Below are 27517 nucleotides of genomic sequence, written 5' to 3'. Positions count from 1 at the left end.
TCGGCCCATTTCTAAAGAGACCCTAAGATTAGGGAAAAATCTCTCAGACTTCAGGGCAAACCATCGGGGTCCTCAGATACGACTACAACTCCTACAATCCCCGGGCTTTCCGATGCCCGAAATGAGGCTTTATAGCGAATGCATTTTCATGAATTATTGTGAATCTAAAACAGGAGACCACCCCGGACCCCACATCACAAGGGGCGGTCGGATTCTGGGCTTGGAAATCGATAAATTGGTCAATATAGGTTTTTAAAAAAAGATATTTTAGAAAGTATTTATAAAATATTAAATGTAATGTAATTCGCTACATTTTAGAATTGTAGCTGGATGTTTTTGGAAACAGAGTCTCCCCTCGGCCATGGAGAGCGGCGTCAGCAGGTGCCTCGCGGCTGCGCCGGCTGATAAGTTGGGGCAGATAAGTCACAGCCGGTGCGTCGCCGTGAGGGGTCGAGCCGAATGCTACGCGTCTATCTGCAGAGCCATCGGCATTCCAAGCAGGAGACGACACAAAGGATGCCCCTACCACCTCTGTCCCAGGGGCAAGGAACGCCCTATGGACCAGGTTACGCAATGACACTCATTGACCGTCTTCTCCAGCGGCCGTGGCTCAGTATTATTTCCTCCCCAGGGTCAGACAATGGTCTTTATTCTTCTTTCTCTACTCGCTCTTACCTCCATCACGTACCTGCCTATTGTTTTTCGTGTTGATACTTTGACCTTGACTATCGCTTTACCGTTTGCCATTAATCTCCATGTAGCTGATAAGACCCAAGGAGAGCCCTGGCCTTAATATCACTCACAATTCCCATTTCCTAAACCCCTGCGATTTTTACTTACAAAAAGACGAATAATTCTTTTAAAACCCCTTCGTCAGGGTCCCCCCCAATCTAAATAAATAATATTTATATAAAAAGTCATATAGTCAAAAGTCAAAAGTCAAATTAAAGCTGATGTTCTTACCTCAAAACCCTTCCTACAAAATGTTTGGATCAAGTACAATTTTTTGCCAGGAATGCTTAATTGTCATGTGACACAAAAGCAGGCACTGATAGGTTGTTGCCATAGAAACTAAAAAGCTTCTTGAAAGTTTTTTTTTATGGCAAGAATGAAAGATTCATGGGAAATGTATATCGAGCGGATAATTCCAAATATGAATCTAAACCTTCGGAGAGGAGACTTTGAAGAGCAAACTTACTGGGCAAACAGAGTTACCGGAATCAATCGACACCAGCAGGCGATTTGAGGCTGGACGTGTGAATTTGGCCTTTTTTATTATTTTTTACACAATTATTCCCAGAAGATTTGAAGGAAATGGAAACATTCGTCTGGTTGTGTAAAGTCACAGCTAGAATAAGATACTGAGCTTTAAGCTAACTTATGGACCAAACCAAATGTGCCGGGGGACGAGCCGAGCTTGGACACAGCTTCAAGGCCCAAAGTATGGAGGAGCCAGGTCCCCCATGGTCATAGCCGGGAACTTGTCTTCCTCTGGGCTCCTGGTTGGTCTCTTCAACCTTAGGGCCACGCTTGGCCATGTCCTCTGTCTCTCCAGGTTTCCTCCTACTCTCTGTCCACCCCATTTACTGCCCACCCCCCACTTCCTGCCCCTTTAAAGTCTTACTGGAGCTCAATCTACCCCAATGTCTTGCTAGCCATGAGCCTACAAATATATACCCCCCCCCCGCCCCACCATGTCCTGACCACAACCTCCAGAAAACTAATGGCACTCCTGACTCCGGTCTGCCTTCCTCCCCACGAGAATCCACGAGGCAAATGTAACTTTAAACCACATTTTAGCAAAAACGTAACAGCGCCTCATTGAAGTGTTGAGTATTTTTGTTAACACGGTGCTACAAGCGATGGCTTGCCGACGAAGGAACATTATTAATGGCAAATATCGGCAATCATTTCTTTCCCCCAAATCAAGAAAATCTACAGAAACATCACTTTGAAATTAGATTTAAATTTATTATTTTTTTAAAGTAAAACTTTGGTCGGCTTTAAAGAAATATAATATTTTGTAAAAAAAATATATATATTCAGCAAACTCAATCAAGTTTTATCTTTCTGGCGGTAAAAGTTTTTGGCCTGATCGATAAATTGCTTGCGTGTCATTAAGTGGTTAATATTTAAGAAACAACCAAACTGTCCTCATTATTAAAGGATAAACAAAAACAGAATTTTTCAGATTATTCCTCCCCAAACAATAGAACATTGTTCTCCTGCTGCACATATCACTAGCTGGATACATTGTGTCTGCGATTCCACCAAGCGGCGGGACCCCTGGGTAAAATCTCTGCGGAAGCAAACTCATAAAGCCAGCTCTGATTTGTTTGTTTGTTTTCCGCAGGCGCAGGTCGCCTAACTAGTTCACCAACCAACTGCTTTAAAAACAGATTCACTAAGCTGCCGCCATAGGAGAAGCCATTTAACAATTTTTTTTTAACGAGGCGGAAACTCCGATAATTACGGCGGTGGGGTTTCTGCCGCCTCTTCACATCGGGAATTTATTTTAATATAAAATGTTACTAAACTTAGATTATTTGCAACATTGTATATATATATATAGAGAGAGAAAAAAAACCCCCAGACGTTAGTTAATTAATTCTTCCGGCTATTCGTCCGAAAACGTGCAAATTTTTTGCTAATTTTTTGAAATCTTAAAAATAATATTTTTGAAAATTAACAAAATTTATTCACCTAACAACAGAAAGATAAATTATTTTATTTTTCTTTGCTGAATTTTAGTGGGTATCACCGAAATCGAATAGATTTGTAAATGTCCGGTAACCCTTTAGATTCAGAATGTTTGATCTTTGGCTGATTTGTCCATTTTTTCCCCCAAAACCCTAACAGCATAGACGTTCGGGGGAGATAATGTCGTTTCTTGCTCCGTTTCTCATCCTTAACCTAATTTCGCCTCTCCAGCTAAAGCCTGCCGGTATTATTGATGCATTTTTGAAACAAGTCTAAGCAGGGTCCGCGAACGCTTTTCACTTTACACATAGTGCCCCGGGACACAGATTCGCCTCCGAACACTGACAGCACGCACCCCCCCCCCCTTAAAGAATGTACGAGCGCTTACCTCCAGCTATTTATACCAAAAGCTTAGGAAGTTTAAAAAAAAAAAGGCATGATGTTTTATGCGGTCTGCGTATCAAGGAGATAAGATTATCGCACCGCGTTCGGTTAGACTTGGGCTTGGCGGCTACCTGTGGCCATTGGCTTTTTTTTTTAGTGAAAGCGTGAGTGTGCGTGCGCAAGGAAGAAGCGGAGCTTAGTTCATAAATATGTAACAAAATGAAGAAAAAAAGAAACAGAATAATAAAAATAAATAATAATCCCCCTATCCACTAAGTAAAACAGATAAGCTTATGTAATAACGCGTGTTTAATATATAAGAGGCGATTTAATTTTTCCAATTGGTTGCAGAAATTCCGAGGTTCAGAAGAGAACCAGGATCAAAAAAATTTAAAAAATTCAAAAATAATATTTTAAAAATACGTTTTTTTGTTGTTTATTGTGGAATTTTAAAGGTGAAAAGCGTCAGGAATAATAATAAAAGAAATAATAATAATAATAAATAATAATATTAACTTATAAATCCCCAGACTTGCCCGTTCTGTATTGTTAATTGTTTGCAGAGGGGGGGGGGGACTAAAAAAAACCTATTTAAAGAAATTTAAATTACAAAGTTGCTATGCCAGGAGTTTATTACCCGAGTATCATTTTAATGATTGATTTAAGTAAGTGCTCTAATTATATGCTTCAGCCCAAAATAACAAGCAGGTTCACCGTCTGAGTCTCGAGAAGCCACCTGGCTTTGCCCGTGAGCCGCCGCGGACGGTCGGAGGCTTCCATTCGTTTCAAGAAGAATTCAGGAAAAAAAAGTCCCGGAGAGGCCACCTGGCTGCTCGTGGGGTAGACTTAAACCCCCCCCCCCGCGCTAATGGGGCTATTGTATATACGCACCCAGTTATACAATAACCATGTTTCAGCACCCACAGCCACACCACCCAGGTGATTTATGGGAGAATTCAACACTCCTGGTGATCCCCGAGACGGTTTCTTGGAGAATTCTTCCCAAAGATTCCTCCGCATGGACGAAAAGTTGAGTTTTTCTTTTAAAAAAAAAAACCCCACTTGATTCTCCAATGAACCAGCTCGGTGTATAAATTCAAAGCTATTTATACATATGACCCCAAAAAATGGGTTCAGAAAACCTTTTGACCAATGTCTTTGGGGGGGGTGGCAAAATGATGAAGTTTCCATGGTAACAGAATTGCACTTTTTTCCTAAATCTCCATAAATTCCCAGACGCTAACCTGACATTTTTTTCAGAAAAAATTTGGCGATTGGATGATCGGTGATTTGGTGCCTTGGCTTTCCAGTGCGATAAGAATTACATTGGAACGCCGACGACGTTTATTGGGGTCAATGGTTGGCCCCGTCCAATAAATCCAGTAATCTGTAAATCTGATTAATCAATAAAAGAGGAAATAAGCTGCAATTTGATTATTCTGTTGGAAATTTAAGGGATGATCTGCAAAAGGTAACCGTAGCGGGTCCAACAGCTTCAAATAGATGAATAACTAGGATTAATGAAGTTATTAACAGCCATGCAAGCAATTATGCTTATAATTGCTAAAGATTACCCAAATATGTGTAAATTAACTATAAAAACTCCGTAATTCCTAGATATTTACAAGAGGCTATATATATATATAATTATTTTAATGTCTATTTTCAGTAAATGCAACAAAGAAAAAAATGAACTTTATTGGCATCTCCACTTTTGACATTTTACAGCCTCCATGTCCACCTTCCAAAATCTATCTTTACGATATAAATTAAAATTGTCATTTTTGTTTTAGCTCTATAAGGGTATAATTAAGGATTTATAAATAAATAATTAATAAAGATTTAATTTGGATTTGGAAATCGAGAAGAATACAGACTCTTAGATCTATAAAGGTCTCATTTAAGATTAACAAAATTTAAAATAAAAAAAAAAATAATATTTAGGCCTATGATTTGGGATTTGGGAGGAATCTGCCGACGATTTCAAAATCCCTGATCTGCAGCCATCTTGATTTTTTTTTTATCTCGTGTGACTCATCTCGGTCAGGTGGTTGTAAAGTTCAATGGGAATCAGACCGCTGACCAGAAAGTAGACCCTCGGGGGGCCAAATAACCGCAAAATACTTATCTAGCTGAGAAGTTAAACAAAAGAAGAGAATAAAAGGGCCGAGCCGTGCGATAGAAACGCGTTCCTGAAGGATATCTGCATTTTTAGGCTCTCCGTGCTGTAAAAATTCCTGACTTCTTTGATCTAAACCAACCTGCGATCCCCCGGATAATTCTTTCATGAAATCCATGAATGCGCATGAGATAAGTACAAGTTTTATTAAGTTCTTTAAAAAAAAAAGGATCGATTTATTGGATTGGGCAACATTTTTGCGTCGTTCCTATTCTAGGTAAAAGTCGTTAAAACTTGGCCTTAATTTTGAGGATTGAGTCTAAGTTTACTTTAAAAAAAAACCAAATAAAACCAAAAATGTCTTTCAAGAATTCTTTTATATGATAATACTTAAAAAGAATGAAATTGTGTTGTAAAATCTTATATGTTACAGAAAATATGAAGTTTACCGGAGTCCCACTTTATATCGGCTAATCGGGAAAAAACCTCTCTCCCCAAGTGCGTAAAGTTGCATTTAGAAAAGTGAAATTTTTCAGCCTTTTAACCAGCGGCTTCCAAAAAAACAAATTATTGTCCATTTTGGAGAACTTTTTTCCCCAAAACAAAGCTCACAATTTTCAAACACCGGTAGTTATCGGCTAAAAATGGTAATAACGCGAGGATTTGTGTTGTTGCTGTAACCAGCTAGGTGGAAACGTCCAAATATATGCAAATATTAGGTAAACGTCCAAAAAGCTGGAACTAAAACTGGTTGACCGGTGACAAAAAAACATTTGCAAAAAATCTTATATAACCCAAGAAGAGAACGACTGTTGTTTAAAGGAATGCGCGGAGACCTGGGGGCTAAAGAGGGTTAATGGGCGGACGTTTCAAAGGAACTTCATTGATCTTTGGAATGATGGAGTGAAGGCAAGAAAACACCGACGGATGTCCAAGGGTGGAAGGAGCCTCTGAAACGTACATTTTCTGTAGGAGGGTGGTCTGAATTTAACCATTTCTTTCAATATTTAGGTAGCACCTACGTTGGATGCTGGGGAGGAAAAAGCCTTCCGAGCAAAGGTTTTGGCCAGTAGAAGGTCCGTCGTACGTTCTATGACAACGGTTGAACATAAACTTACATATAGAGTTGGAAATGGAAATGGGGTGGCCCTGGATTTGAAAGGAACCGACGGACAGAGAGCATGCTGGTTGCGAGGAGGGACGGGGTAGTAGTACGGAGTGTAAATGGAGGGGAGGAATAAAGTTTGTGGATACTTTCTAAGCCAGTGATACAACCACACAGGAGCGACGGAACGACCACCAATATATAGATATAGTCAAGACGCCCAATGGAGGTAAATGTTGGACTCCATCAGGGCCGCGTCGCCTACATCATCAGCACCAAAGCTTTTCCGGCTTGTGGATGCGCGTCAATCAAGAGTCTTCATCTGAACAAGAGACCTCTGAGATTCCAAACGCACAGGGTATTTTTTTTACAAGGTATCACCTCCTCTTGGATCGATCCAGCTCTATCCAACGTCCATATTCAGAAAAAATGTAAATATTTATAAATTCACCTGGAATTTACAACTTTAATGAATTAAACCCCATAATGAGTTAATTATCAATAATGGTCAATCCGCTATTTAGGAACCAGCACTCAAGGGGTGCTTTAATAATTATTACACTTCAAATAAAATCGTAATTAATGGTTGTTGTGCTAGGATTATTATTATTATTAATAATAATAGGAATAATAATAATAATAATAATAACACTAATAATAATAAAAAAATCTAATGATAAAAATAATGCATCCTAATAATAATAATAATAATAATAATCATAAATATAATAATAATAATAATCATAATCATAAATATAATAATAATAAATACAAATAATGTATTCTACAGAGCAGTGACACAGAGGAGGGGCAATAAGGCAATCTGCCCCCCCGCTCATTTTTTGCAGGGGAGGCAACTGAACGCTAGGCCATAATAATTCGCTGGTAAACGTCTCAGTGGGGAATTTCAAACTTTGAATTTTCGGCTCATCTGCGGTGAGAAAATACAAAACAAAAAATGGAACCAAGACGGAATTCCTTAACTAGTCTTTTATATTATTTATTGTTTAATATAGCGCCATCGTATTCCGCAGCGCTGTACAATGGGTCTTCATGCCTCACAATAAAACACAATTTCTTTTTCAATGAGTTTTTCTGAGATGCCATTCATTGTAATGTCTGTCAGGCACCCAACCCTCCCAACTTCTATGTGCAAAGCGGGACAGTTGGTAGGTATGGGTACCAGGGGTCCTAAGTCAAAGGGTATTTAAATTGATCTTTTTTCTAAATTTTATATGCCACGTTTGGCGAGTTCTATCTAACGTTCCGCGGCTGTAATGCTTACCGAGGAGACTCTCAAGCTATTTAAAGCCTTTTCCGGACTCCATTAATGAGGCTCGTGTGCGGCAGGTGGGGGGTTAACCCTCAGGTTTGGTCAGAACCTGCAAATCTGCACGAAAAATATACAGAAAGGGGAACACGACCTGGTAAAAATAAACGGCCGTATATCGCTTCGCCCCCCGCTACGTCAAAGTACCCCAAGTCTGGCGAGTCCTAACCCGGTGCTAAGATGGCGATAGTTCTAAAAATTAAAAAAAAACAACGTTTATGGCTCAACCAAAAAATCCTAAAACCGCGAAGTCATCCTCTTATTGGATGTGGGGGGCTTCCGTCACCAGGGGAGCGCCGGGGTCATCCGGCCAGAGGGGATACCCAGCCGGTGAACACAGCAGATAAGACATCTGCGGGAAACAACACAGCGTAGTGGTCCTGTAAGGGGAGCAAGGAAAGGATCCAGACATGGGGTAAACCCTTCATAAAATCCTGATTGGTCTAGACACTCTTGTGTTGGACTACATAAAAGACATTTAGTGGCCCAGAGTGCTCAAATCAGAGTTACTCGGGGGGGGGTTGCCGCTCTTGCCCCCTTGCCCGCCCTCCCCTGTCCGTCACAGAGCTACGCGTCTGATTTCAGCGCGGTTAAGGTGACACGGATCCGAACCTCCCGCACCCTTCCTTAATACCCCTGAATTCTCACCCATCTGCATTCACAACAAACCGTGGTTGGGCTTAACCTGGCGTTTCTCCAACGCCTCGGGACTCCTCGCTCCTAAACCTGTGAGGTATAATCACCGGCTTCCTGTCTGGAATTATTACCAACATACGCGCTACATCTTGTTTGATTTTTTTTTTATACTTTCGAGGTGGCATAATGCCCATTTTATTACCCCTCCCAACCCTCCTATAAAGCAGACCGATGTGTCCCTGTTTAGTTTGTCCAGTCCCTCTCCCAAATCCCTGATGCCCTTCTTCCCTCCTCTGATGGCCCCTCTTTCCTTCCCTATTGCCTTTCCTTCTTCGCTTGTGCCCCCTCTTTCCTCCCCTAATACCCCTCTGTCCTCCCCTGAGTTTGTCCAGTGCCTGTGCCAAATGCCTGATGACCCTTATTCCTCCTCTAAGGGCTCATTTCCCCCTCTCTCTTCCCTTGACGTTGGCCCCCGTATAATGTATAGTTGAATTAGTGACCGGCCCCTGTATAATGTATAGTTGAATTGGTGAGCCGGCCCCTGTATAATGTATAGATAAATCAGTGAGCCGGCCCCTGTATAATGTATAGTTAAATCAGCGAGCCATTCCTGTATAACGTGGAGTTAAATCAAAGATTAAATACTTATAGTCCGGAGCTAAAGACTTTTATCGCATTACTTATTTTCACCACTTAGATGATCAGTCCCTTTATTTGCTACAAATTAATGTTCGTCCAACATTTTCAAGACTTTCTATGAAAAATTCAGTTGCCGGCCTTCGTATCAGCGTTTGTTCTACTAAAAAGTCTTCAGAAGTGAGAAAAAGACACACAATATATGCAGGCGCTTAATCCGGCTGCTGCTCCGGCTAATACCGTTATCTGTCCGCCTTAAGACTGCCGCGTCACAAAGTATCCGCGCTCTCGCAAACTTATTACACGTCTCGTCTAAACGCTATTCACAATCTGTCCGGAGCGTTTCTGTAAAGTCAGAAAAGTTTCCCTATCCTTTCATTCCAGAGTTAATTTGCCACCAAGGCTTCTGCTGGGAGGCTGTTCCACTTATCCACCACCCTCTGGGTAAAGTAAAACTTCCTTCCATTCCATCCAAGCCTCTGACCCTCTAGTCCTAGATAACGACCTTTTACAGTTCAAATCACGTAGGAGATGTTTATATCAAGGTCATATAAATAATAAATAAATAAATATATATATAAAGATTTTATATTACATTTTATATTAAAAAGTACCAAAAAACATTAATTTGATTGATGCAATTAAATATTTATAATAACTGCATACAAAATCTGAACGTTTGGACGACGACTTCTCTGGAGCTGAAAGGGTTTCGCCCCCCCCCCTCCTCCCACGCACGAAGGGTTAAAAATAGAAATGATAATAAACTTCATTAATTATTGAAGGATTCGGCAGCTGATGTGCGGCCGTGGCTGCTGACGTTATTTTTTTTCTTTAAGAAAACAGAAATTAAAATTTTGTCCTCCTCACCCGATATATTTTTTTTCTTTCTTCGTTGCTTTTGAGTCGATACAAAATTGCGACTTTTTATTTTTTTTTTTTATTTTTTTTTAACAGCGCGTTTCGCTTTTAAAGTCACAAATATGCGCAAAGTAAAGGCTAGATTTTTATTTTATTTTATTTTTTTTATTTTTTTTTTTTGCTGGAAAACTATTTCATATTTGCATATTTGAGGTATTTGCATATTAAAAAATCTGCATTTCATTGATCGGATTAATTAGGCTCCGAGCTACTGCGGTACCCTGCTGAGAAGCTGGTGGATGCAGAAGCTCCAACCGCCACATCTGGGAACGAGAGATTTCTTGGGACTCAGATGTTCAAATCCTCGGTATAAATATCTCGCCGCTCTCCCCTCGTCAGCGAGGACGCACAGCCTCAAAAATCCAGCCTCAAAGAGATGCGAAAATTCTGTTTTTATACATTTTTTTTTATTTTGTTTTTCTTAGAAATAAGCAAAGTTTTCAAAGTCAAAAATCAACTTTTATATTTTGCTCTTTCAGGACCCCACAAGTGGCTGTTCCAGAACAAATCATTTTATTCTGGATTTTTTGCATTTTAATCAAGTACGAGGAAAGGTCAAATGTAAGACAATTTAAAAAAAAAAATCAGCCTTTTTCTGGCTAATATTCCCTATTTATTCCCACTTTGCAATTCAGCTTGTTGAAAATAGAACATTCCACTTTCTTTTGGAATTCACCAAGCCAAATAACACTTTTCTAAGACCAATACCGAGAATTTTGCTCATTTAAAGTTATTTTTTTTTTTTAGGAAATTCTAATTTCCCCTCCGTGTTGAGAAAAGTTGGCCAAATCCACCTTGAGCGCATTTGAAAATGTTAAATTTTTATTGCGTACAAAACGGCTCTGATTAGCGAGAACAATTAGAACTCGGAAATCTCAAGTACACAAGTCAAAAATATTTTGGATTTTGATAACGAGTTTTTAAATTCTCTGAAACAAGAAACTTTGGGTAGAAAACGGGGACTAAGAAGGTTAAATTTACTCGTCGGAAATGTTATTAAACTTTGGCACCACATATTAAATGTATTTAAGGGGCTTATTGATGTAGGGCCTGATGGAACTGATGGTTCTCTGGTGGGACCTCAACTCTGAAGAACTTTGAGACTCATTAATAGAAACTTCTTGACATTGAGTTGATGTGATTTGGGCCAACCTGGGTTCGTTTTATGTTGATTTATGTAGCTAATAAGTTAAACAAATAACATTAAACGTTCATTTTTTGACCCATGTCCCATGTGGACTTTCCCTAGAAATGTATTTCCTTATCGTGGTGTAAGACAAAAGTTGGCCGAGATAATCCAACCGGTGTGTTGGAGCACTTTGGAGTAACACAAAGAAAGTTCTTTGAAAGTAGATCAGGTAAAACTGATTAAATCACCAGAAAGCTGTGATCACCTCTGGAAATGGATCAGCCAAGAAGAAGCCAAGAACATAGATGGAAGATGGCAGCCAACTTGGATACAAGAGGTGAAGGAACCAGATTTGTAGGTTGTTGGTGGCCTTGGTCATCCATGGATTTGGTACCTAGAACCGCTGTCAATAAAATCCATTACACTTGGCGTGGTCTGGCTTCCTATCCTCCAGTGGATCACATTCTATGGGATCTCATTTGTCTCTATGAGATCCAACCTAGGTCTTCCCAGAGCTCCAACCAATTTATTCCCAACAACCTCCTACATATAAAACACTGGAAACCCAAACGATCTTTCAGTGGATCTCTGTAGATTGTCTTGTGGTTGCATTTGATGACAAATTATATCCTAAGGTGGCTCCTGGCGGTCAATTACCCAACAACCCTGAGAAGAGGGCACATGTGGGCCAGGGTGTCAGCTTACTTAACAACTATAACAAAATACGTGACCTTGTGATTGGAAAAGACCAACCATAGACACCCCGCTCCTTCGCACTAATCCCAGAGGCATTATCATACACAAGCTGGGAGACCTGGATATCATTACCTATAGAACCTACAGAATACAGATAATGCAATGGGTCATAACACTCAAAGAGTGTGAGATTATTGGTAATGTAAAGAAAGTGTTGCTATGCTGAGAGGGTAGTAGAGAAGTGGAACAACTCCCAGCAGAGGTGATAGAGTGAGGTAATCATGCATGGGAAAGGCATATGGCTCCTAAATTAAGAACGACTGATAAGGACCAATAAAAAATGTAATCTTGACACCCACGTGAAAATAAGACTCTGGTTCTAATGTGGCTAATGACATACATTTTTTATACCTCTTCACAACATAAGCCTTTTTTCCTGTTTGGACACTTTAATTTGCACCTAGCTTCCTGTACCCTAAGGGTTAAAGAGACAGTGACAGCTGGGTGATAGTTGATGGCAAATCCTTTGAGATGAGTCGGACTTATGACGGGTACTGTTGAGGAAACTACACAACCTGCTGTGCCTTACTTTGTAATACAATGCAGGCCTTCCTGGCAACAAGCGGTTAATGTCATAAAAGAGACAATAAATGTTTTTTTCAACTGCTACTAAAAATGTACATTTCAAATGGACTGTTTCGTCCTCGGAGCCTCTAACGCCTTGCAGAGAGGGGTCACGCAGATTTCACCGAACTCAAACAACTGCTTTACAAGTCACAACGATGAACATTTACATTTTTGGGGTGAAATCAGTTATTTCTACATCTCCCAAACGCACTCATCATGGTTCGTAGTCACACATTTAGTGGGGAATCCTGATTATTGATCATTATTGAGTGTTAGGTGGAAAAAAATAATAATTTGCCGACTTTATCAGAATCTTGGTTTCAATTAATTCAGAGGAGGAGGAGGAACGTACGCAAGAGGAAGAACTGATGCGTTTTGCGTCAGGAAAAGAACAGATACAGGACAAAATGGGAGGGGGAGACTGGCCTACTGGTCAAACTGGGGGGGGTTGAGGAGAAAAGGGCAGGAGAAAGAAAAGGAAGTTAAACTCTGCTTCTAAACTGGAAAGGGGAGAAGGGGTGAAAGTTCTGCGTTGAATTTAAAATGTGAGGGGTGAATATTCGCCATAGAACTTAGAATGTGAGGGATAAATGTTCTCCACAGAATTTAGAATGTGAGGGGTGAATGTTCCAGGTAGAATTTAGAATGTGAGGGGTGAATGTTCCAGGTAGAATTTAGAATGTGAGGGATGAATGTTCTCCATAGAACTTAGAATGTGAGCGATGAATGTTCTCCATAGAACTTAGAATGTGAGCGATGAACGTTCTCCACAGAATTTAGAATGTGAGGGGTGAATGTTCCAGGTAGAATTTAGAATGTGAGGGGTGAATGTTCCAGGTAGAATTTATAATGCGAGAGCTGAACATTCTGTATAGAATTTAGAATGTGGGGGGTGAATGTTCCGGGTAGAATTTAGAATGTGAGGGATGGAAGTTCTGCGTAGAATTTTCAAACCGTAGCCTATTAAACTTTGTCCCTCTGAAATCTCTCTATTCTCTGAGGTATTCCCTTAGAGTCGTGGGGTCACAGGGGGCCCTAGGAAAAGAATAGAAGGGGCGAAAGGGAGGAAAAAGGGGCAACAATAAAAAAATGGATTTAATAATAAAAAGATCCAGCAGCCCAATCTATGCAAATACAACTCTGTAAAAATTGTTTATTTCTCTTATTTTCTATGTAATTTGACATGAAAAAGATAACAACATTTAGTACGGGCCATCATTTTTAGAGGCAACTGATAATATTCTGGAGTTTTCTGGAATTGCATGGAATATTGTGGAAGATAAAAATATCTAACGCTAATCCTGTCACCAAGCATCATCAGATCGCTGATTCTTTAACCGCTACGCGCTTTGCTTACTTTGGAAATAAAAAGAGAGGAACGACGCTGAATCCCCAATTGTTTTTGTCGGATCCTCTTGTGAGTGAAAAGGAAGGGAAAAAAAGAGAGAGGATCAGGAATTCAATTGTATTTTCAAAGAGGTTCCTCCAGTTCAGAGAGTCAGGAGGACTCTTTATTCCAGCATGATAAATTGCCCGTCGAAGACAGGTCGAACAAGATATATTTGGGTTAAGCAACCCTCCTGAGTGACGATGAATAAATAATTAACACGTACATTAAAAAGGCAGCCCCGCTTTGTGGCGTTTCGTGGGTTAATGATTACCTGTAGAGGAGGACAATGGCTAAAAAAAAAAAAAGAAAAAATAATGAAAAAAGCACCATTTCTGGAGATGTCGGTGTGTTTGCACACTGCCAGACTCACTGGTGTTAATCCGGAACGCTCGCAACTTTAACCCTTTCAGAATGCACCTTAAATACTCCAAAATGTAGCAATCGTAACCCTATGAGGACTGTCCTTATGATATAATTGTCTGATCTTTGCAAGCAATTCACTAAAAAAACCCAAACACATTTATTGTGCAAATAAGTTAAAAAAACAAGAATCTGTATATAGTATCCTGCTTTAAGTCTCGTTAAAGACTCGTTAACACTTAATATTGACAAATATGTCTAAATATATATGCATTCTGTGTTATTGAATGGGTAGAATGGTTAAAAATGGTTAAAAAAATAATAATAATAAATAATAATACAAAAAATACAATAAAAAAGATTAAAAAACACAATAAAAAAGATAAATAATGTAAAAAATACAATAAAAATAAATAATTTAAAAAAAATACAATAAAAAAAGATAAATATTTTAACTCCTACAAAAAAGATAAACAATAATAAGTACAGCACTGCGGAATATGATGGCGCTGTGTAAATCAATCAATTATAATAATGATTTCTTCAAGTGCTTTAAGGAAACAAAAGGCTGCCGCATAGAGCTAACATTCTAAATCGGAACAAGCAAACGGACCGAGCTTACTGGGAGTTGCAGTCCCTCCACGGCCACAGAGGAGGGTAAATTGGCCCAATTTAGTCGGTCTAAATATAAATTAAGCGCTAGAAATGTCCCCTTTTACGCTATAATTAAGTTTATGGCTACGTGCCCCGAAAGAGGGCGTATTAAAGATAAGATGGAGTCATATCTGACATAGTTTCAGTGCATCTGAAGGCTGAAACACCTGCGTCAAAGTGTAAAAGAACTCGATTAGTGAGGTCCCTGCGCGAGGTATTGCCCCGGGGTAAATTGCAAAAGTGTATTTAATGTCACCTTACAGGAATGGCTGAAATAACCCTTTAAGGGGCCGTGGACGGCGGGGTTAGGGTCAAGTGACAGTCTCTGGAAGACCTTTACCAAGTGAAATAAAAAAGAAACCCTGATTACGCGGGTATCATTTACACACAAGTGCCAGGGGGGGTAATTAACCGGAAAAAAACGGGATCAAACCGTGGGGTAAAGCCAAGTACGCATCCAGCAGCCGGGCGAACGTCTGACGTAGTTACACGTTATTAAAGTACTTTCATATCTTCTGCAGAGCAAGATAGCAAAGTCATTTAGACAAACATGGCAAAGCAAGAAGGGAAGCGTGCGGTGGATAAATGGAAGAGCCTCCCAGCAGAAATGGTAGAGGGTAATATAGTGAGGGTATTAAACATGCATGGGATAGACATACGGCTCCTGAATCTAAGACGAGACCAACGACTGATTAAGGTTTGAGTCTTTATAGTAGGAGAAATGGGCAACTAGACGGGGGCCGGATGGGGGCCGATCTGCCGGCAGAGTCTTGGTTCCTACGTAAGACCGCCGTTATAAGACGTCATTCCTCTTGCTACAAGGATGAAAGGTTTCGATGTTGCAGTTGAATGTAAGCTCTTCTGGCAAGCTAAGTGTTACCATAGACTATTTAATACAGAACCTAAGAAGTAAGGGTTGCACAACGCGCCACTCAGCAACAGTTCAAACAAAAGAGGGAGGGGAGATCCGTGAAACACGAAGGGTTAAGTACAGAAAGTAGACAACATCATTGGTGGCAATGCTGGTCTATCGAACCAGGGAATGCTACCCGGGGCTTTAAATCCACAGAAAAAAAATATATGTTGCACGAAGGGTTAAAATGTCGATTTCATGTCCGTACCCAATTACGTAATCAGCGTTGTGAAACGCCATTCCTGCTCATTCTGAACGCATTCTCCTCTCAGCGTTCCCGATGCACTTCGCCTAATTTCATTACACATTTTTATCTGTATAAATCTAGATTCCAAAACCTGAAAATCTAGAATGGCAGACGTTAACCCTTTGGCGCCCAGCTTGCTCTGCAGCATATCGCGCTGTCGTAGTGAGTCAGTGGTTTAACCCCTTGCGGCCTGCAAGCAGTGCACATTCCCCTGAGTACTCAAAGGCTCGTTCAATGCATCACTTTGCCCCTTGGCGCCTTAGGGGTTAATTCAACTGTCGCAAAGGCGCCTGTAAACATTTCAGAGCGTCTTTTCTCCTATTGCAGTGTACAACGCTGCGGAGTATGGTGGCGCTATATAAATCAATCAATAATAATAATAATACAGAAAAGCGTCACCGGCAGGCGGCCGCGGAATACCAGAAATATCAGCTGGTCTAAAAATGTCACGATTCCGCCATTTTTGTTAAGACACGCCCACTTTCCACGAGTCCCTTTCTGCCCAAGCCGCCACGCCAGCTCCCTTTCCTGGCGTTATTAACGTTATACACGTGTGCGCTCACGTATGTTACACAGTAACACATGTTCAAAGGGAGCCTATTGCGTTTAACCCTTTCCAAGATATTCCTAATTGCAGATTTTTCCAATCGCTGTTACTCTCCCTGTCTCCTGCGCTTCGCAAAATACGTCGTTTAGAGTGCAACCTCTGTGGGCCAGAGCAGGCCTTGTCTTTTTTTTTTGTTTTTTAAGACTTTTCTAAACCAATTCTCCAGGATGGGGCCCTTTAAATACAATTCTAGATAAATACTGTGTATCCAGAGAGATACACGCGTGTAACATTGTAACAAACATAAGACATAGATATTAAATAAATAAATATTAAATATTAAAAATGTACGCGCGCTTCCAGGTATCCTGTATATCGTGCATTTTTAACAATTTTTTTAATTTAAAAAGTATCTTTTTTTTAACTAGTCGAATTCTGCCTTGATGAGCAGAGAGGTGCGTTTTGCTGGGACGGTGACAGGGGGAATATTTATGTCGGCGTTAAAGGAATGCGTTTCCTTCTTAAATCCAGGAATGCAGCAGAGGTTTGGTAATTATAAGTTGGATAATAACCGTGAATAAAACGTTGGCTTTAATTAATTGCCGCGCAGGTGTTCCTTCTGCTTGTCTTATCAGGAGTCCATTTGCATTTTATGATCCCAAAACGAACGCTCCTTCCAGACATACCTGAGATAGATCTGCCTAACCTCACCCTTTTCTTGCCCCTGGATCCGGGGGAAACTCTTTGGCTTCTCTGAGGTTCAATGAACATTCTATTTTCTGCAACATCTAAAATTCTTCTACCCCGGGGGTGGCTCTCAGTCCTTTTTTGGGGGGCCCTAAACAAATATAATTTTATGGCGCCCCATCTCTAGGTTGGGGATCGAGTTGCACATCGATCATATTCTGGATAAACTGAACAATCCTTCTAGCTGTGTGATATTACGATCCATTTGTATCTTCAGCTTGGCTCTTATTCTATCACGGGGGCCCCATAGATCAATGCGGGCCCCTAGGCATTTATAGAGTGCTTATAGAGTAACAGCAGATGGCCCTGGCTCTGATGGATCCCCCAGCTGCTGTAACACCAAAGACATGAATATTAGAGATTATTTCAGGTGTAAAACCCTATCCTGACGAGCCCATTCCACAGGATCACAGGTCACTGGATCACAGGTGAATGTGTTTAATCTACTCGATCTACGCGATCCACTGGATTCCTTGGTCATCAATGCTTGTTTGTAACACACCAGATTCCCTGTAAATAATCCACTTGCTCACTTGGTTATATATCCATATTCAGTTATTATATATCTGTAAATAATCCACCAGATCCTCTAGTTACTGATCAGTATCAGGATCCAGTGGTGTTATATCTATAAAGAATCCACTGGCTTCTCTGGTTATATATCAGTATCAGGGGTCAGTGGGTACATATATTGTTAAAAAAATAACCCACTGGATCCCCTGGTTACATATCAGTATTAGGATTCTCTGGTTATATAACTCTCGTAATCCACTGGATTCCCCGGGTACATATCAGCATCAGGATTCTGTGATTACATATCTGTCAGTAATCTACTGGATCCCTAGTTACATATCAATATTTCCTGGTTACATGTCAGTCATTACATAATCTACTGGATTCCCCGGGTACATATCAGCATCAGGATTCTGTGATTACAAATTGATCAGTAATCTACTAGATCCCTAGTTACATATCAATATTTTCTGGTTACATAAGTCTTTACATAATCTACTGGATTCCCCGGGTACATATCAGCATCAGGATTCTGTGATTACATATCTGTCAGTAATCTACTAGATCCCTAGTTACATTTCGATATTTTCTGGTTACATAACAGTCTTTACATAATCTACTGGATTCCCCGGGTCCATATCAGCATCAGGATTCCGTGATTACAAATCGGTCAGTAATCTACCGGATCCCCAGTTACATATCAGTCTCTCTACGACATTTCTACGTGAACGTGGATCTCCCAGTTTTTCTTCTCCATGGGATCTGCTGTTTCTGTGTCTTGTTGTGAAGAATCCACCGGATCCCCTGGCTCTGTATCTGCAGGTACATGCCATGTCAAGCACCATTTGCAGGGTTTATTTAGTGGAGAGAGTATAATGATACATTTGGCTCGGAGACAACTGGATGGAACTGGAATGTTTTTTTTCTTGTTCAGTTCCAGGGGATGAAGCGCGCAGGTCTCACCGCCGACTGGCAAATACTTTATAAATGTGCTCTCTGAGACGCGTCTCTATCATGATTCCCGAGGCATGTTGCTCACTGATGCAGAGAACACCCCTCGTCGCACACCTGCCTTCCTAACCTGAGACTGACACATTAACAGCGGGAATGCTTAATCCGAGGGCCACCGAGCGCCCCAACCCCGCCGAACCGATCACCTGCGGCTGGAAGGATCATGACCCCCCCAGCCGGGATCCCACCCTCAGGGGCTCAAACCCTGGCAACTACCCTGAAGAATTATTTTTTCCCATTTTAGGGGGCAGAATTGGGGTGTTTGACTTCTAATTCTTTCAAAACTAAATGATGACGGATAAGTATCTGCTGCTTTTAAAACCAAAACTTAAAAATTAAAGCTAATACCTGTTTTTTATTATTATTATTATTATATTATAATGTTATTTTATTGTTATTATTTTTTCATTTGCATTGCATGGTATATTTTTTAAAGCATTGTATATATTGTATATATTTATTTACTTTTTTTTGCCTAGAATAGTATATTTTCAATGTTTTATTATATATATATATCGACATCCATAAAAAATATTGCCCGTTTTATAATTCTCGTTCTGCAATTTCCTTAGCAGGTTAAAAAAACATGATAAACCCCCCCCCAAAAAATAAACATATATTTACATATCAATATATTTTCACCCATTTTCACTCGCGTATACCTAAAAAGCACATATTGCATAAATCACTTTGCCATACATTTTACATACATTTTATTTTCTGCTTTCTTACAATTTTCCAAAATATTTTGTTAGCCTCGAAAATATATTTTTTTGCAAAATAACCCTAAATAGTATTAGTTTTTGCTGACAGCCATGAAAGCAATGTAGCTATTTTTTAGATACTAGATTTGTTTTCTTTCTTTACATTATTATATATTATATAGTTTTAAATATATATTCTATAAATTTGTTCATCATTTTATAAGAATTTTAATAGTTTGAATCAACAAAGTCAAATTCCTCCTTTTTCACAGAGTACTTAATAATATCATCCATGTCTTTAAATATATATATTATTAACACTAATGCCTATAATATATCAAAGTATCTGCCTGGTTCTCAGTCTTTCCTTAACTATATTGTATCCCTCAAAGCTAAAAAAAAAGTTTAAGCTTTGTTTCCCAGTCCTTTTCTCCTTTTTTCCTGCTACCTGAGGACTAAAAACCACATTGAAGAGCTCATGTCAGCTATCTTTATCTATTTAATTGAATCAGTGGGGTTTGGTGTATGGATCAAAGCATTACATGGCTTAGAAGGCTATATGATAGCATTGTACTATACATCAGCTTAGTATCAAGTGGCTATGAATCAGGCAAAATTACAGTCTGATGTCACATGTACAAACAGATATTATACATTTATATCTTGTTTAGACAAGGGCAGTGAAAACTATTTGCTTTGAGGATTAATTTTGCATTAAAGGACCTAAGTCAATGCAGAATGTGCAATACAGCTGCGAGCCAAAACCTAAACAAATTACATGAGATCTAAATTCCCTTTTTTTTCACTTAATAATAAAGAAGAAAAAGAAAAAATCAGAACTTACCACCAGATTGGGTAAGTTGCCATAACACATGACAGTTCACACAGGAGCAGGACAAATCCAATACACCCCATCTCCAGGAAAAGTTTATGTGAAAAAAAAAAAATAATAAAAAAAATAAAAAATAAAAATCCAGAAGTCCCTTTAATTTTTCTTCCTTTCCTCCAATCTTTGATTTGAAAAAAAAAAACAAGGAAAATAAATTTGTTGTATAATATGGATTTTACAGAGATGATGAGCCAGCAGGTAAACGTGTGTCTTCTTTGAAACAGATCTGAGGGTGACTGCTTCTTGAACACAGAAGGCAAATATTAAAAAAAAAAAAAAAAAAAAAAAAAAAAAAGTTTGTAGTAGCTTGTCTTTAAAGATCCAATCAGCACTTATTGCCAAAGGGGAATTTTAATGACACTGCCCTTTCTCTGTCAATCAAGTAAACCAAGTTAGGAATGAGCTAATTGCAAGAAGATAGGGTTTTAATACTCATTAAGGCATGTTGGCCCACAAGCAGTGATAACATTTTTTTTTTCTTTTTTTTTTTTTTACTTTTTTTTTTTTTTTTTTTTTTTTAAAGAAGGGTTGGAAGATTTAAAGGGTTTTTTAAACAGACAAGAGAACCCCTGTGGATTGGGTAGCTATAACAACCTGCCGGATTTCACTCCCAGGGTGCAAACATCTGAAATGCAAAATAAAAAAACCCATAAAAGTGCCAAAGCCTCTTTATTTCACCCTTTTTTTCTGTAATATATATATAATATTTCTAATAAATTAAAAAAAATGTAAACCAAAAGTCTAGTCCTTTTTTATCGTGAAATCATTTCTGGAAATATTTTTGATTTTCCTAATTCTTTTTGGATTTTATTAAATATTTTTAGGAAATAATTGTTATTTTTTATTCGCAGAATGATAAATATATCACCCTTTAGATCATTAGAATTTCCTTTTGTTTTAAAATATGCTATTTATTTTGAATTTGATATGATAATTAGATATAACATACATTTTCTTTTCTTTTTTTTTCTTGCGCTATGATTTTTTCCTAAATATTGTTTTCTAGCTATGGCTCAGGTTTTTGCGAATAAAAATAATATGACAAATTATAATAATTCATTTTTAATTTACAAACATTATTAATTATATTGAACCTTTTCGATAAAATGTCTGAAAATATTCACATTTTCAATTCTTTAGTTAGAATTTTTGTGACATTTTTGTGACATTTTTGAACGTGGGATGTTTTTCCAGTTATTTCAAACAAAAATCGACAGCAGGTTGATTCCTGAATCTTGTTAGAATATTTGGTTATATTTGGTTCTTGGTACAATTAAGAGGAATAATCTTTATAATGAATATTATGTCCTGTGTTTGTTTCTCAGTAGATATAGTTTGTGTCTTTTTAACTTTTTGTATGGCAGATGTCTGTATAGTCTTTCTTTTTCTTCATTTTCATACATTTTAAAGCCATTTTGCATGCTGCGGTTGGTTGCTGTCAGTGGTGTGCATTCAGCAGTGGAATGGTTAATTTTCTGGAAGTCACAATGTATGTGAGCAATGCATGGAAGCCCCCCAGGGCCAGTGCACTGACTCCCCCCTGATCTTTATTACTCTGATATCAGACATCTCCCCCTCCTCTGGGCTGACCCATCTCCCTCTCACTAACTCTGTCACCCCATCCCTCTCTTCACTTCGCTCTCATTGATCTCTCCTCCATCTGTCTTTCTGTCTTTCTGTCTTTTCTCTTTTCCTTTTTCGAACTCTCTACCGTCTCTCGATGCCCTCTCTGTCCATGTCTGTTTCTTATTCTCTTTTTCTGTCCCTTTTGCCTTATTCTCTATATCCCTCTGCCTTCTCTCTCTCTCTCTCTCTCTCCTTCTCTACTCCTCCCTTTTCTTTCTCTATCACTTTCTTTGTTTATTGAAACCCTTCTCCTTTTTTCTCCTTATACCTCTTTCTTTTCTCTGCCTCTCTCCTCTCCTCCTCTCCTGTTCCTCTTTTTCTCCCCTTTTCATGCAATCTACGGTAATTCTCTCCCTCTTACTCCCAATCTATTCTCGCTGTTCCTTTTTCTCTCTCTTCCTTCCCTCTTCTTCCCCTCGCTGTCCCACTTTCTCCTTGTCTCTCTCCTTCGCTCTTTCTCACTCTGTCTCTCTCCTCTCTGTCGCTCAATTTCTCTCTCCTTTCTTTTTTCTCCTCTCTGTTCCCTTTTTTCTCCTTGTCTCTCTGCCTCTCTCTTTCTCCCTCATTCTCTCTGCTCTCTGTTCCTCTACCTCTTCTTGTGAAAATCCCCTCAATTATCGCATTAATGTAAAGTAGCCGGCTTTACGATGTTCAAGGCAGGGATTTCAACCTTTTTAAGTTACACTGATCCCATTTTAAATTAAAGGAGTACCACACACACTCACGCACACACTCACACACTCACACACACACTCACACACACACTCACACCCTCACACACACTCACGCTCTACAGACACTCACACACACTCACACACTCACACACACACTCACACACTCACACACACACTCACACCCTCACACACACTCACACCCTCACACGCACTCACACACACAAACACACTCACACTCCCGCTCTACAGACACTCACACGGATATTGTGTGCAGTGAAAGTCTTCCTTTTGAGATCTTATTTTCACCCTGAATGTGGCCACTTATGGGACAATGGGAATTGTGAATAGAATTACAATGGGTTTACCAGTTGTTACAATCTCTATCATACAACATTAACAACTAACCGGGCCTACAAAATGATAGATAGATAGATAGATAGATAGATAGATAGATAGATAGATAGATAGATAGATAGATAGATAGATAGATAGATAGATAGGATGGATAGGATGGATAGATAGATAGATAGATAGATAGATAGATGATAGATAGATGGATGGATAGATAGATAGATGGATAGATAGATAGATAGATAGATAGATAGATAGATAGATAGATAGATGGATGGATAGATAGATAGATGGATAGATAGATAGATAGATGGATAGATAGATAGATAGATAGATAGATAGATAGATGATAGATAGATAGATAGATAGATAGATAGATAGATAGATAGATGGATAGATAGATAGATAGATAGATAGATGGATAGATAGATGGATAGATAGATAGATAGATAGATAGATAGATAGATAGATAGATGGATAGATAGATAGATAGATAGATGATAGATAGATAGATGGATAGATAGATAGATAGATAGATAGATAGATAGATGGATAGATAGATAGATAGATAGATAGATAGATAGATGATAGATAGATAGATAGATGATAGATAGATAGATAGATAGATAGATAGATAGATAGATAGATGGATGGATAGATAGATAGATAGATGGATAGATAGATAGATAGATAGATAGATAGATGGATAGATAGATAGATAGATAGATGGATAGATAGATAGATAGATAGATAGATAGATGGATAGATAGATAGACAGACAGAACATTTATAATGAATTCCTGTGTAAAGGAAAAGCCGTACCATTCTACTTCTATGCCTTTTCTATTCTATTTTCATTTATATTGATGGAGCAAAGCAAGCTCCTGCAGGTGCTCGTCGTAGTGGGAGTTGTTGTCCAGACAGGCTGGCGTGGGGTTCGTTGGAAGTAGTAATGGGAGCTGCGTCTCTGATGTGGTTTAAGCTGCGGTTTCTCTGTAAACAGAAGACTTGTGCAGAGAGTGTCAGATCGGGCTAATTGTTCGGTAAACTGCATGCCGCCAAATCCAGCAGCCAAGAATGTTTGTGCAGCCGCCTGCATGCTGGTTACCGGGAACTACAACTCCCATCAATCCCAGGAAGTCTCTAATCTCATTACTAATAAACTGGTATGTCGGACGGGAGAGACATTCAGATACATAAAGGGATTAAACAAAGTGCAAGAGGGAAGTTTATTTTATCGGAGGATAAAACACTAGAGGGTCAGAGACTGAGATGGAATGGAAGAAAGTATTATTGTTACTGGCAGGGTAGTAGATACGTGGAACAGCCTCCCAGCAGAAGTGGTAGAAGCTAATACACTGAGGATGGGCATATGGCTCTTGAATCTCAGACAAGACCAAGGACCTCTAGCCTGACTTGAAGTTATGGTGGGCCCTGGGCGAATACAGCACAGGTGAAACTCAACGAAGAAATGACATCTCTTCCTGGCCACCAACCGCCGGAGTCATTGACCCAATAAGTCAGTCGCCACCGACAGGGCGTCACACCGTTTACTAGTAATTAATTAATTGATGCAAATACTCTGTCTGACAGTAACCCAACAGACCTTTGGGGCCGCGGTAGTCCAGACCTAGAGCCACGCCCCCAGCCACCTCCCCCTTTGTGGTTGGCCGCTGCATACAATAAAAGGCGCCTTTAAGATACTGGGATATGATGTCATATCCCCGTGAGCCGTGTCTTAAAGGTGCCAGCTGGGGAGATCAAAGCTCTTCCTTCTAACCGGCTCATTAGTTGGCCTGAGCCGTATACATCACCTGATCACCTGGAGGCCGCCATTGCTGTCAGTCATGTGATATTTTGGGTGGCTTTGCCTGCTGAAACATCACACTGAGCTGATGCTTTATGGCGATGCTAATGAAGTCCGTTCCTCCATAGACTTTCATTAGTCAGAGAGTCCCACTGGATGATTGAGACTGAGTCATTCTACTTCCCCACAGGCAGTATGATAAGGAGTCGGAGTGTTTGCCTAGAAGATCAGGCTCAGAGCGAGAATCATACAAATGGCTGATATGCAGCTGCCTGACAACATTATATTATGGGGCAAAAACTACAACTGGGGTAACAAAAAAGAAAACAGCGATATATGTGAAACAGTATTTTTAGGAATCTAGGAATAAAATAATGATGGGACCCCCGCTTAGCCGCGCATGTTTCTATTCTGATTGGGGCGTTCGAGGAGTAAATGTATCGTAATAAAGAAATCAGGAGAGTGGAGCAGAAAGCGATGCGTTTATTTCCCGCCGCGGTGCCATCCTGCCCCTTCTCAGGACTCAAACGACTTCATAGGGCAGTGAATGAGCCCCGGAGGAGCGGAGGCCGTTTGAAGGCCGCTCTTGTGTTTATATAATGGCACCTGCTGCTCTTGTGCTTCCTCTTTTCATTATCAAGTAGCTGTTGATTGTCCGGGGGGCTCGGTGAATGGCCGGCCGGGGGTCTGGAGGAGGTGTTGGAGAGCAGCCCTTTTCTGGGGCATTCATATTCATGGGGTCGTGTCAATGATACCTCTCGTACTTCCAGCCCCACGTCAAGAAACAATGCCCGGGCCCTTTGATACTCCGCTTAAAGTGAAACAAAATACAGGGGTGGGGTGTTAACCCTTTAACTGCCACGTGGTCCTGCGGAGTCCTTTGCAACATTTACTTTTCTCTTTGAAGGGACTTTGAGTCCCAAAAAGAAAGTTCATCCCATTAACTCACGGAGTGCCAGAAATAGGGCATGGTGTGTGTGTGTGTGTGTATACCATTAACTCTTTAAGCTCCAGATATAGAGCTCATGCCTAGAGCTCTGTGAGTGACAGATATAAAGGCATAATTTAAACTCTTTAATAGACAGAAAAAGGCTCATGACATTAACTCTTTAAAAATCAGCAATAAGCGAACGCCATTAACTGTTTACTAGAAACAACATTACATTATGGGCCGAAAAACTCTTTCAATGATAGAAATAAGCGAATGCCATTAACACTTTAATATACAGAAATAAGAGCGGACTATTAACACTTTGATTGCCAGAAATAAGGGTGTTGAATTAACTCTTTGAGTGCTGGAGAAACAAGTATGCCATTAAGTTAGAGTAAATTCAGTGCTAGGGATAGCCTTGTCATTAACGCTTTCAGGGTCAGGTATATTTACACAGCATCAACTTCTGTGCTTCTATTGCTTTAAGGACTTCAATTTCCTTAAGGTGGGTGATTTGGGTTTATTTGCTGTATTTTGAGGATGTAAAAAAAAAAAAAAAAATAATAATAATAATAATGATAATAATAATGCTACAGCAGTTCTTGGACCAAGCAGAACATTAAACATACCCTTTTCTGCTTCTGTACCATTAGGGACAGGGTCCTGTCTACCCAGCAAAGGAAATGAGGGACGTTTCATACCTACCTACTATAACAGGCATTTTTATTGCCTTATTCTGTTGGAATTGTATAGTCACAAATATCCGTCCTTCTGGATTTTACGAACCCTAAGGGACATCTGCTCGGAGAGCTTAAAGAGGAAAAGTTTAAAAGTAATTTTGAAAAGCCTCGAGCTGTTTTATTTTGCACCCCACTTGTAGTTTTTGACCCATAATATAAAGTTTTCAGACAGCTTCATATCAGCCGTTTGTATGATTCTCGCTCTGTTATCTGAGCCCCGATCTACTAAACACCCCGACTCCTTATCATACTGCCTGTGGGGGAGAATAGAACGGCTCAGTCTGAATCACCCAGCTGGTCTCTCTGACTCATGAAAGTCTATGGAGAAATGGACTTCATGCAGAGTCAGATCAGCTGGCTCACCAGGGTTAACCCTTCATAATGCGACACAGAAACCCAGGACCTGTCGGCAGATTGGCCCCATTCGGCCCCCGTCTAGTCGCCCGTTTCTCCTGCTGTAAAGACGCAAACCTTAATCAGTCGTTGGTCTCGTCTTAGTTTGGGTGTAGGCGCTCGTCCGTATACTCCTGAGTGAGCACTTACCGTAGGGCAAGTTAAGTGTGAAAACCCTCTTACCAACGATGTTTAACTAATCTACCGCTGTCACTCGGCCGCCGCCGGCCCGACGGCTCCCGCGGTACCTGCTGCGGTGAAAAGGGGTTTTCGTGAGCCGCCTGACACGGCGACGGCCATCTGTTAAGGACCGGGGGGGAAATAAAAGAGTTTTTAAAGCAATGAAAACAAGCTGATTACGTATTTACAAGGAGGAAAATAAAGAGGTTTGAGTCAATACACAAACACTCCGATTCACTGCCCCACAAAGGGGCTCACAAAGGCCCAGGCCGAGGGAATGAATCACAATGGCTTCTGTTTTGTCCCTACCCCCCCATTATAAACTGAAAGGGGGTCGTCGTAACAAGGCAGAAGTCTGCTTTCCCCCTTTGTGGCGGGTCATGTCCCCGGGGTTTGAAGAGACTCCTTGTCTTTTCAGGGTTTCTGGTTATCCTTTCAGACTGTTTATAAATTAGTCAAGGTTTCCATGTCCTGATGTAGATTTTGGGTGGACAACTAGCCACCTGTCCTGGATTTCTACCCCTTTTTTTTTTTTTTTGAGTAATTCATAGGGTTTT

The 27517-nt window shown here is 39.9% G+C and overlaps 1 protein-coding gene across 1 annotated transcript in view; it reads right to left on the bottom strand.

The window, feature by feature from the left end:
- WNT3A (Wnt family member 3A) overlaps window positions 1–20590 on the bottom strand; it is a 45170-nt gene extending 24580 nt beyond the window's left edge. Inside the window, exon 1 of the mRNA XM_053467321.1 lies at window positions 20214–20590. Coding sequence (XP_053323296.1) covers window positions 20214–20284 — 71 coding nt within the window. The 5' untranslated portion in view covers window positions 20285–20590. The remainder of the gene's footprint in view (window positions 1–20213) is intronic.
- Window positions 20591–27517: the final 6927 nt, after the last annotated feature.

Source organism: Spea bombifrons, chromosome 5 (genome assembly GCF_027358695.1).
Source record: "Spea bombifrons isolate aSpeBom1 chromosome 5, aSpeBom1.2.pri, whole genome shotgun sequence".
Classification (NCBI taxonomy): Eukaryota; Metazoa; Chordata; class Amphibia; order Anura; family Pelobatidae; genus Spea; species Spea bombifrons.
This window is presented reverse-complemented; position numbering and strand designations above follow the sequence as displayed.